Source organism: Haliaeetus albicilla, chromosome 19, assembly GCF_947461875.1.
Source record: "Haliaeetus albicilla chromosome 19, bHalAlb1.1, whole genome shotgun sequence".
Taxonomy (NCBI): Eukaryota; Metazoa; Chordata; class Aves; order Accipitriformes; family Accipitridae; genus Haliaeetus; species Haliaeetus albicilla.
Window position 1 is genome coordinate 2,493,130 of NC_091501.1, and position 12,062 is coordinate 2,505,191.

The 12,062-nt window shown below is 55.7% G+C and overlaps 1 protein-coding gene across 3 annotated transcripts; it reads right to left on the reverse strand.

Annotated features, from left to right (window-relative positions):
- Positions 1-1,770: 1,770 nt before the first annotated feature.
- GGA1 (golgi associated, gamma adaptin ear containing, ARF binding protein 1) lies at positions 1,771-12,058 on the reverse strand. Of its 3 annotated transcripts, none has more exons than XM_069807295.1 (17): positions 11,921-12,058; positions 11,121-11,205; positions 10,739-10,814; positions 10,010-10,108; positions 8,563-8,686; positions 7,948-8,048; positions 6,767-6,847; positions 6,219-6,356; positions 5,995-6,076; positions 5,475-5,582; positions 5,016-5,171; positions 4,209-4,273; positions 3,886-4,064; positions 3,491-3,774; positions 3,104-3,273; positions 2,745-2,855; positions 1,771-2,567 (listed from the first exon to the last, which is right to left on the reverse strand). In XM_069807295.1, the coding sequence occupies exons 4-17, from the start codon at positions 10,091-10,093 to the stop codon at positions 2,457-2,459; spliced, it is 1,794 nt and encodes a 597-aa protein (XP_069663396.1). In that variant the 5' UTR covers positions 10,094-10,108; positions 10,739-10,814; positions 11,121-11,205; positions 11,921-12,058; the 3' UTR covers positions 1,771-2,456. The 3 variants fall into 3 exon arrangements, with proteins under 3 accessions (XP_069663396.1, XP_069663394.1, XP_069663395.1); XM_069807293.1 differs by lacking the exon at positions 11,921-12,058 and adding an exon at positions 11,756-11,914; XM_069807294.1 differs by lacking the exons at positions 10,010-10,108; positions 10,739-10,814; positions 11,921-12,058 and adding an exon at positions 11,756-11,914.
- Positions 12,059-12,062: the final 4 nt, after the last annotated feature.

Here is a 12,062-nt window from a genome sequence, read left to right on the forward strand (position 1 = left end):
GTTGGCTGGGTTACATGGGGCTGGCAAAGGAACTAGCACACAAGCCCAGATGGGAAGTGGTCAGCTTTGTGGGCAGATGAGAAGCAGCAAAGGAAAAAGAAGTGGAAAGGCCACTCCACCTGTGCCCCAAAGCCTAAGGAGCAATAATTTGGGGACTGCTGGGCTCTCAGCTCTTTGGTGGCGGGGGCGAGCCTCCAGTGAGTGCATAGCAAAGCAGTGCTAGCAGCTGTTTTCAAGCAGAGACTGGGCGAGGGAGCACAGTTCTCCCTGCCCAAAAACACCAGATTGCTCTAAACCTGTGGCCAAGCACATCCGATCCCCCAGCTGCAATCCCCAGGGGTGTTCCTAACATGCATTGTGGTTGCTGAAAGCAGACAAGGGCTTCAAGCACCTATTGCAAAGACAGAAAAGCCCCACCAAACCCTTGCTGGCTGCATTAGGTGGTGGCCAAGCTGTGGTCTCTTTCCTCCCATGCAACATCAGAGCCCTGATCCCAGTGCTGGCGCTGCTGCTCGCCAGAGCAGATCCACCTCTTTGCACCCTTGCAATAAAACTGCCCCTATAGAGCCACTTCTTCCGAGAGGCAGCCCCTGGCAAAGCTGCAAACAAAAAAAAGCAGCTCGGGGGCTGCGGGGCACTGACCCCTGCCCACTGTCTCTTCCCGGGGAAGGAGGGAAGCAGGCAGCGCCCAGCTCGCAGCCTGGAAGTGACTCTGCTCTCAAACAGGAATTGAGAGTAGCTGGGGGACTTCCACCATCCCCTCTCCCTGCTCACGGGAGTGGGGAAATCATCATGGCAAGGCCCCGGGGTGAGTGGGGGATGAATTACAGGATTGCAGGGGCAGGATTTGAGATGGAAACGAGCCCTTGCAGGGTGGAAACAGCTCCTCGGGGGTCAGGGGAGGGGAAAATACATGCTTTAGGTCAAAAGACAGACGGACAGGATCAGGAAAGAACTCTTTATTTCCCATAAATACAGCAGATTCTTCGCGCCGGGCGTTTCATTTTAAATCTTTTTGTTTTCTTCCATTTACAGAATTTTGCACTGAAAATATATACAAGTCTGTTCAAGAACCAAACAAGATCTGCAAAGAAAAAACCCCTACAAAACCCTGAAAAGAGACCAGAAAGGGAAGTAAGACACAGCAGAACACCAGCATAAAGACCTTGCTTCCCCCTCTCCTCTACTGCTCGCTGCGCCCAGCTCCAAGACACCTCACCTTTGCCGTCCCTAAGCCAAGAGCGCAAGGCACCCCGCTCGCTGCCTCCAACCTCTGGCAAGCCGAAGCAGAGACGCAGCCTGCCCCTGCTTTTAAGATCAGGCTCTCTTAAAACCAGCTTAGGGACGGGAAGCAGCTCCCGTGGTTGCCAAGTCCCATGGGGATGGGGTTTGCTAGGGGATGTGCCACCCCTGCATCTCCTCCGTGCCTGCAGATCCCCGCTCTTGTGTCACAGTGATCAGGCGGCTGGGGCGAGCCCCCTCCCTGCCACAGGGAGCCAGGGCTGCCCACGGCTGTGGGCAAGGGTGCGCAAGGCACAGCTATACCCCCCCCCCCGTACCCCCCCAGTGCAGAGCTTTAGTAGTGTGTGTCCCCAGTGATGGGCTGGACTCCAGTCTCTCCTCGATTCCTATAGCCCCTCATGGCAAGAAGACACTGAAGAGCTGAGAAAGCCCCCTGCCCCACCACACTCTCCAGCCCAGTCAGGGGGAGGAAGACCATGTCCTCACCCTGTTGGGCAGGAGGCTGTGGGGAGACTCAGCTCCCCCCCCCCAGCACCGGGGGTCCCACTCCAGGGCCCACCTCCCACCAACAGCTCTCTAAGCAGCTGGAAGGAGGGAGATAGGAGATCACTCCCCCTCACCCCCCCGCAAAGCAAGGGCAGCTGCCTGCTCTCCAGTGCTGGAGACACATCTGTCCAGCCTGCTCCACACCAGCTCCAGTGTGATCCCACCACGCAGGGAACCACTGGGGCCCAGCTCCAAGGAGGGGGCAAGGGGGACAAGGGGGAGCACCACAGAGCATGAAGCAGCTGAAGGGCTGGGAAGCATGGAGGGGACAGACATGGAAAAGGATCTTCCTTCGCTAGGCCCTGCCCCAGGCTGAGGCTGTTAAATCTCCCCAATCCTCATTCCCCACTGCACCTAGAGGCGGAAAGCAGGGTTAGAAGAGAAGCTGGACAGACTGGGGAGGGAGTGTCGCCTTCGGAAGAGCAGGGAAGGCAACTGTTCACCCACACGAAGCTTTCCACTCTACTCCTAGTCTTGTGGGATGAACATCTCCTGGCGTCTCTGCTCTCCTCCTTGAGGCACACTCCCTCCGGCCCTCGCCCGGCCGCCTGGAGAATAGAGCGTGAGCGGCAGCCCCCCACCCGCCCTCCCCACCTCCTCAGGCTGCTCCAGCCCTGCAGGGCCGGCTTCCCGAGGACTCTGCAGTGTAGTGCCTGCAATGTGTGGCCCTAGAGGTTTCCCCAGGACTCCGGTGGGGGGAACTGGTCCACATCCCCCATTTCATTGTAGGTTTGCTCTCCCATGGTGAAGGTCAGTTTGTACCGTAGCCTCACTTTCTCCTGCAGACAGGGGAGAAAGGATAAGCAGTCAGAAGGGCGGGGAAGAAAGGCATGAGGTACAAACCATTCAGGTCTCTAGGAAGCTGCAGAGAGCAGAGGGAATAGAGACAAGGTAGGCAGGCTTTGCCCAGGCAGCAAGACCAGCCTCTGCTCATGCCTCAGGGACAGTGCCGTTACCTTCTGTGGGTTAGCGAGCAGCAGGACTTGCGTGATGGCACTGGGGTGGACAATGGGGTTGAATGCCGGCAGCTCTGTGCCTGAGGGAGGCTGTAGCTTCACCTTCATCACCTAGGGAGAGAGAAGAACACCACACATTCCTGAGGGGGACTTGGCAGCCAGAGACCTTGCTCCCGTATTTGGGGACCTTCCACTGTCTACTCAAAGAGAAAAAACATTGTGCTGGTTCCTGCTAATCTGAAGGCCACACAACTTGCTCTGAGTCCCATGGAGCTCCCTCCACCCACCCTGCCTTTCCTGCAAAGACAGAATCATAATTCAGCCCAGTCTGGGGACCTCAGCCGCTGCAGCCACCTTACCTTGGGGACAGCAGACTGAAAGACAATGTTGCGGATGGGCTGCGGGGCTGTGCTAAGCATAGAAATCACCACCACAAGCACATCGGGCCTTTCGGGCAGGGCATCCTTAGCAAAGTGGAAAAGGACACGGAAGCCGTGCTGATCATACACCGTCACAGGGAGGATGCTGCCTGTGGAAAAGGCAGGGACAGGCAGCAGTCAGCCAGGAGGGAATTGGCCCTGCAGCAACCTTTCCCCACCACCCAAACTCCATACAAGTGACAGAGACACCACTCCTCCTCAACCTCCACAAAATCCAACAAGCAAAAAGTTTCCTCACATTCTTCCCTTCCATGTGTGCACGGTTTGTTCCCCCCAAGCTTGCCCCCCTCTTTCACCCTGGCTCACTGGGTTTGATTGACTCCAGAGGCACAGTGATGTTGGCCAGCGAGATCTCCTGGGGCAGCACGGCGGCAGGAGGCCGTGGTGGGACTGCAGTACTTCCTGCTGGTGCGGTGGCAGCTTTTGGAAGCGTAGCAGGGGCAGACAGCTCCGAGGTCAGCGGCAGCGTGGGGTTAGGGGAAACACTCTGGAGCACGGGCAGAGCGCTGGGATTGTGGGCTGTGGTGCCAGAGCTGCTCCTGTTCTGGAGATCCCTCAGGGTGAGCCGCGGGGGTGGCTGCTGCTTCTCCCTGTAGGGAGAGAGAGAGCAAGGAGTGGAACAGGGCACTGAAATGTCATGTGCAGCACCCCAAAAATGGAAATGATGGGGAGAGATGCAGGATTGCACTATCCCTGCTTACCATCGCACTTGTTGAGACTCTGGAGGCAAAGACTGTTGCAGCAGAGTCTTGCCCAGGAGGTCCAGGTCGTCCAGGCCACTGGTGAAAGGAGAAGGTTTTGGGGAGGATGCGCCAGCTTCTGCTTTGACTGGTGGCGTTGCTGTGATAGGGGTGATACTGAGCTCGGTGCTATCTGATGACTGTAAAAAAAGAGTGCACGGGAGAGTCCCTCAAGCAGGGTTGCATATCAGCACCAACCATCAGATGTGGGATGTTTCCCTACCTACTCCATTTGCTGCTTTCACCACCCTCCCCACCCTCTGCCCTGGCTCCCAGCACGTTACCTGGAAGCTGTTCCAGCCACTGCTGTCACCAGCCTGGGCAGGATGCGGTGCTGGGTCATTCAGGCCTGCCAGGGGTAAAAGCAAACATGAAGCTTAGCTACCAAGTGGGTAAGAGCATTAAACAGGGCCCAAATAAGACACAGAAGCAGCAAGGCAGAACCACCAATGTGGTCTCCATCTCTGGCCCCCATCCTTGCATGGGGGAGAGCTGGGAGGGCAATAGTGTTTTTTCTGCCCAGAGATCCTCATTTACAGTCTAGTTCTCACTGCAATTGGCAGAGTAGTGAATACTACCCGGCTGGCAAGCCCGACTGACCACATTGTCTACTTCATGCTGTTGTACTCAAAGCACCTATCTTGGGAAACAAAACACTTTGTTGGGAAAAGCATGACTCTACAGCCTTCTAGGATTGGCACCTCACAAGATATCCATGTCAACAGTTCTGGAAGTCCAATGCATCTGTTGTCTGCTCATGACTTCAACTGCAAGGAGTAAAGATGAAGAGCTGGGGGTGATCCAACCTTGTGATCCCATCTGGGGATGGCCATTGCATCACTGTTGATTTACCTGCCAGGTCAGTTTTCCCAGAGCAAATCAGAGGGCACATCCCTGCAGGCTCTCTCTGACTAGCCAGGAAAACCGCATGGGACTGAAGTTCAGAATCATAGCAGAGTCCTTCCCTCCTTCTGCCTCACACTAAGTGAAGGACACCTCTTGGTCTTTCATTATTCACCTCTCCCAGAGCTCTCCGTTATTCATGTTCCTGCCACAAGGAGAATAAAGAGCTTTTGCTCTGGATTTCTCACCTAAAGACATAAGTTCATCATCCAGCAAGGAGACAGAGCCAGCTTGGTCAGGCACGGGGACTGCTGAGCCACCTGAAAGGGTGGGCAAGGCTGGGTAGGAAGGGCCTGTTGCTGGAAGATCCAGGCCCGACAGATCCAGAAGTGCTGAGGTGCTGCCTGCAAAGAAGGAACAAGCTGAAACAGAAACCCTTATCCAGTGTGCTGAGGCCAGTTCCCATCCTTCCTCACACCTGAGAGGGGGAACTCCCCCTCTGTTCTCCCTTCCTGTTCCCTCTCTTCATGCATCAGTCATCTCTACAAGCCAATTTCCTGATCTCACCAGTCCCAGTCTGACGTCCTGCAGGTTTCACCTTTCCACTTCTCTCAATCTTCTCTTACATTGCAATTACATACTGCAGGAAACCAGCAATAGGGTCCCTCTGCTTGACGTTCCTGTCCCCATTCCCCAAGTCTCCTCACCTCGAAGGGGACCAGCCACCGTCTCCCCATTGATCTCTTCTCCCCGTACAAGCTGCTTGTAGAGATTGATCACCTGTGTCAGATTGTCATTGGCTTGCAGGATCTCTGCTGCAACAGAATAGGTGGGAAGTAAGTTTGAAAATTGTGAAGAAACAAAGAGAGTGACTTTTATACCCCAACTCTATTTCTTCAAAGCAAGGCCCAAGGAACTGCTAACAGCCCGCTGCAGATAGCGCTTTCACAATTGTTGCTGCAGACTGCACCAGGGTACCGTGACACTTCCATGTCAGTCTCAGCAGGACAAGCTTAAGCATCATTCCTACAGTGAAGCAGAGGAGGCCTGTAACACCGCTGACTGCCCCTGCTTAGTGCCAAGCCATAGACTAACTAACCTACAGTGAGCAGTCACCCCAAACAGAGCAGCAACTACTGATAGATGCCATGCCATGGGCAGCTGAAGCACAGGCTCCCTGAAAGAGGATAGAGGGAGGACAGAATGAGAAAGGCCAGATACGCTTACCCAGAGCTTCATCATTGTCTTCTGTGTCACTGGCAAGCCGGAAAAGCATGGGCCTCATGCGCTCGCAGCGCTGATACAGCTCCTGGGGGAGAGAAGAAAGGGGTGCTGAGGCAAGCAGCAGGATGCTCAGCTGGGGGTACAAAACAGGCAAGAGGAACTTGGGGGGATAACGGTCACCCATCTCTGCTAAGCCCAGGGAGGGTGCTAGGATGGCCTTTCCTCACCTTCATTAGGTCCTCATTGCTTTCTGTTGTCTCCCCCTTGCTGTAGCTTGTCACCATCTCTGTCAGCAGCCTCACATTGTTGTTCACCTCCTCAATGGCATTCACCCTCTTGGAGATCTTCTCCATGCGCTTCTGGTCCTGGAGGGGAAGCACATAGGGAAGGATGTCCTTGCTCTTGTCTGCAACTTGGAGAGGAGGAAGGCTGGGCCAGCCAACACACCAACGCCCTGGACTAAGGCACAGCAACGCTGCCCTCAAAACAGCTCCCACTCCAGTGGAAAACTCCAGATCATCTCTGGGCCAGCACTTGCCAAACAGGGATGGAACTGCTGCAGATCTAGTGCTGCAGCAGGGCTTGGGCCACAGAAAGCGCCCACAGCCATTCCTTCAAGTAGCCAAGGGATGGCAGAAATCACACAAGGACTCTTTAGCAGCTGCTGCTGCTGCAAGATTTTGGGCAGAAGCTCCATATGTCTGCATGAGGACAGAGACCCACTGTTCCCTTAGTGCCAAGCATTGCCACCCAGACCATGACCCCCCAGCTCCACCTCCTGAACCATCTCCTTGATGAGCTTGTTGGCAGCCCGGAGGTCCTCAGGATGGGAACTTTTCAGGAGACGAGCCAGTATCTGCAAAAGAGAAGTTATCTCTGAGCCCAAGCTGACGAGTGGCAGCCAGAGTCAATCGTGCAACACTAGAGCCAGTAGAGTTACTACCGCTGCCCCAAACCCGTATCTGGCAGAGGCAGCAGACAATGCCAGCCATTTGAAAGCCCAGCCACAAGAGCTTGTGGGCCATCAGAGACCAGGGAGAGAAGTAGTACAACCGATCTTCCTTTTCCCGTTGTGGTTCTGGTTATGTAAGATAGGTCCTCCCCTGAAGATCCCCTGCATTCAAAACCTGCTCCTCCCTGCCTGTTACGCACCATGGAGACCCTGGAGCACAGCAGCACTAGTACTGAGAACGACAGAAAGCCTGGTTTTCGCAGGAATTACCATGGGATTGTAATGGACTCCTACTCGGACCTCTTCACAGGCCTCTTTGCAGGTGCAACTGGGGCAAAGGGAGAGCTCCCACTTTTTCTCCCCCTCCACAGACAGTGAACAGTGCCACTGGCCACCTACAAATCCTCATTTGCACACTGTGACCCATGGAGGCAAAATAAATCCCCTGCAGCAAATTGGGATCACACCTCTGCTGCAGAACTAGACCCAGAGGAGCCTAATACTTGCTTAAATGTATCAGCACTGATAATGCAGCAGTTTGCCTGAGTGGTGACACAGTTCTGATGGAAAGGCAATATAGGATGGGTCCAGGAGGGTATACGTAGTTGGGCAATAAGCAGATTGCAGTGCTGGGGGTGGGGAAGAGATAACAGCAGCAGCATCTGGGGCTGGGATTTAAACCTCATGGCCTGGAACTCACAAGCCTGGAGACAGCACAGCAGCAAACCTCCCAGAACCTGCTGGGCTAATGTCAGCACTTCACCCTTTGCACCATCCTGCAGCTAAGTGCTCCAAAGGTCAAACAGACCCACATGCCCCACCTCTGGGTGTTTCCTTCATCATGATTTTGGAGCGGGCCCTCAGCATTCCTGTGATGCATTTTCTGAAGGAGAGCATGTGGAGCAGGGGGGTGAGTCTTTCTGGATCTCTGCCTCAAGGGGATAGGAGATCCTGGAGCAGGGAAGATGCTGCCCACTGTCCCTCTCCTTGCACAGAGCCCTTACCTTGGATTTCTCTTCATCATCAAAGATGATGTTCTTCGGCCGAGGGGGAGGCGGTGGAAAAGGAGCATCGTCAGGCAGTTTTGGGTCACACTTCACAATCCCTGCAGTAGACACCAACGGAGAGGTCAGGAAGACTCGCCCCACTGGGGGATGGGGCTGCCACCTAGGTCCTTTCTTCCCTAATGGCCCACCAAACCCAGCTGGGACTGAGGGTGTGTGGGTTTGCTCCTGCTACCCATGATCCTGGATTGTGTTTTCATGGAAGAACAGCCCTCCACTCCCATTAAATATCCTTTCTTAGAAAAACCCAGCATCAACTGCCAAAGCACTCGCAACCCTTCAGTCCCAGACCTTTCCAGTGCCCCATCTCCTGTAGGAGCAAGCAGATGTCCCCTCCAACTCATCAAGAAACTCAGACCACCAGCAACTCCCTCTGGCCAGCTAGGAGCCCCAAGGCACCTGCTCTTGCACCTGCCCCTGGTGCTGAGCCAGACTGATGGATGTGCTGGGTCTGGGAACAGGAAAGGGAGAGTATGTTTTGGATTCTACCCGGACAAAAAACAGGGAAGAGCAAACCGTCCGTGCCCCTTCCTCTTTCAGACCACTGCCTCTCACCTTGTTTCTTCAGCATCTGGTAGGCTTCTGAGATCTTCACCTCGTGAGGCAGCCCTAATGTCCAGCTGTACATCAGCTCCAGGATCTTTGACTTCACTTTTTCTGGTGTCCGGCTGCCAAGATACTGGAGGAAGAGAGAAGTGGTGGCTTGAAGCTGATCTGAGCCGTTGCAAGCCTGGCCTGTTCCTCTCCTCCCCTCCCCGAGGAGAAGTGAGACCGTTCCCAACGGCACAAGGAGGAGGAAAGAGGAAGCAAGCAGGAAAGCTCACGAGGTCCTTGCAACACGTTCTATGCTGTGCTTGGTTTCCACCACAGGAAACACAAGAGGTGAGAGAAGCGCTGCACCAGCAGCCCCTCAGCAACACACAGGGACAGGTGGGAAGGCTCAGGCAGGTCTTTGTCACCTTGTGAAGGAAAGGGTACTCCAAACAGGAGCTGCTCGGCACAGCAGCCCTCCAGGAACAAGGGGACAGCAGAACTGGGAGAGGGCAAGGACTGTGGGTAACGGTCCCTAGGGCAGGGCCCAGCCCTCTCTCTCTCTCTCTCTCTCTCAGGGGCACTCTCCAAAGCCTGGCACCCTTTAGAACTAGTTGAGCTCCAGATGACCAGCACCCAGCAGTGAGATGTCCAAATGTTACAGCTCTCCCTCTGCCATGCAATCATCCTTCACCCTTCTCCCCTCGGTCTGCTGGGGGCATTGGTGTTAGAAACAGCACATGTGCCACCGGAGGCCAGTGGCTTAAGGTACAGGACATTCTCTAGGGCGCCTAGCAAGGACTTTAGGATGCCGCTGTCACTGTCCCTGACTATTTGTTGACACAGATCACAAGCTGTGACTGGCAGACGAAGATTTTCCTTAGTCATATTTAGTCTGTGTTCCCTTAACTCTATAGTTGCTGGTGTTAACTGCCTTGATTGAATAGGAGAGCACGCACAGCTTATTCTGCTGCAGGACCAGCAGCATCAGCAGAGGAGCAGGTAACGATGTGGTGCTTCAGATGGACTCGTCAGAGCACCACTGACCAGGCCTGGGCTTGCCCTCAGAGAGTGTCTCAACCAGGCTGGGACACCCCAGAGAGACGTGGTCACGATGTCAAAGCTGGGGGAGGTTCCTGAGCACATGCAGCACAGACAGAGCCCAACAGAGTTGCAGGGAAGGTGACTCCAGGCACGCACATGAGCTCAGTAGTCTCACAAGCACTGGTTGCATCATGTCTAGCTGGCTCTCAGCTTCCTGCATGAAGAATCAGCTTGGAGCAGAGGGGTGAAAGCTCACCTTCCCAACAGAAAACTCACCAGGGAACAAGGACTAAACCTCCTACTAGCACTGCCCTGTTTCCTCCACATCCCAGCAGGTGCCTGACCTTTCTGCTCAGCCACCACTTCTTCCCAAAGCCCTCCTGCCACCAGGCTTCAGTCCCCTCCAGCACAATGCTCTGAGACCCACCTTGGGTGACACCACTTTGATGAGCTCATTGAGGAAGCGGAACTTGCCCACCTCGTCGTGGAAGCGTTTGCCGCAGCTCTTCATGCAGGACTCCAGCACCTGGGGAGAGGGGCCAGGTGGGGCCAGGTGAGCCCCAGCATGGGGTCAGCAGCAGGTTCAGGAGCCAGCTCCCTCCTGCTCCACCCTGGCCAGGCATGGAACCTATGGCTATCCTCACAGCAGTGCGGAGGGACACCCCCTTGCTGTCCCAGGTGGCCAAGCACCCTCCCAAAGGGAAGCAAGAAGATTTTCCTCTTTGGGGTCAGTCTTTGCAAAGGTGGCTCAACAGCCCATGGAAAGGGAACCCCTTAGAGAGCTCACAAACACCGGGGTTTCACAGCGTGGATCCACAACACCATTAAGAATCATAGAATCATTTAGGTTGGAAAAGACCTTTAAGATCACTGAGTCCAACCATTAACCTAATACTGCCAAGTCCACCACAACAAAGGACAAAAAGCTTCCTATCAACTTCAACAGGTTATGATCCTTCCTAGCAACAAGGCCTTTCCTACCAGTCACCCCTCCTCTCTTGTGGAATGACCTTCAGCCCCTCTCCCACCCAACGGCCCAGGTGCTCCAGGGCTTTCTCAGAGGGAATTCAAAGCTTCCTGTGCTCCTCCAGTCAAACTGGAGCAACTCCACACCCTGGCCCTCCACCTAGTTCTACCAGCCTGCAGATGCCCTTACCGTGAGGGCCTGGATAGCTTCCCATTCCTGCGGAGACTGGATCTTGTGGGCAAGAAGTCGGGTAGCAAGCGGAGGACTGGAAGGAGCAAGGGGAAGAAAAAAAGCTAGCCCGTTATTGCTGAAAAGCCTGGTACCTGTGTTTCTGCCTAGGAGTCCAGGGTTGAAAAGCATGTTGCAAGTTTAAGGCACTGATAAGGCACCAAGACACCTCAAAACCCTGGGGGAACCTTCTGTTAGCAGACCAGGACCCCCCACCCACCCCCACTTTGAGAAGCTTTGTGCCTGTTCAGCTCTCAGGACAACCCCACTGAATTTTACTGGGTGAGGAATCATAACCCAGGCTGTGACCCAGAGCAGCCTGGGGGAAGGATGAAGCACTTACCCCTCTAGCTCCTTATTGAGCTGCTCACAGAAAGCATTGATACCATCCCAGTCCAGGTCCTTGTTCAGGGGGTTTGTCGCTTTGTCTGCGGGTGAGAGAAACGGACGGTGAGAAAAATCTCCCCAGGCTCCCACCCTGTAGAGGTGAGGAGCAACATCGTTCCCGCTCCCGCCCTGCCAACCCCACCAGATGCATCAGCGGAGGACGGCGTGTCGGGAGAAACACACTCGCGTCCACTCGCACCTTCCCGTAGAAACCCGGCGCACAAACCCTCTCACCGCCACCGGCGCACATTGACCCATCTCCGCTGCGACGGACGCCTGCCGACTCTCTCCCTGCCCTGCCATCAGCTCCAGGGTCTCCATCCTCAGACCCCAGCCGACCCCACGACCACCCACCCCTCACGCCTGGCCCCAACACCCCCATTTGCCCCAAGCCAACCCCTCCAGGCCCACCCCGACACCTCGCTATCTGCGACCCCCAGACCCTATCCGTGACGGTCCCCCACCCCTTCCCTCACACCCCACTGCCCTCCCCTCCCCCAAATACCAGCCCGCCCCCCCCGGTGTCGGCCGGGGCCCGCCGGCGGCGCGGCCGGGCCGTGTCGTGTCAGAAGCGGTTCCAGCCGCACTCACTGATGCACGCCTCCAACGTTTCGGGCTCCATGGCGGAGGGTCCCGCCCGCCCACCGGTTTACCTCAGCGGGGTAACAGGGCTCCGCCGCCCACCCGCCCGGCCCGGTACCGCCGAGCCATGGAGAAAGGACCGAACCGTCTAGAGCGCCTCTCCGACGGTCTTACCATAAAGCACCGGAAGTTGGGAGGCGCAGAGCGCCGCCCCGCTCCCAGCGCGCCCCCTGCCGAAGCGCACCTCCAAGGCACCATAGAGTTCAGCGCGCAGAATTGGGAGGGGGAAGCAAGGCGCAGGACGGGGAAGGAAGCG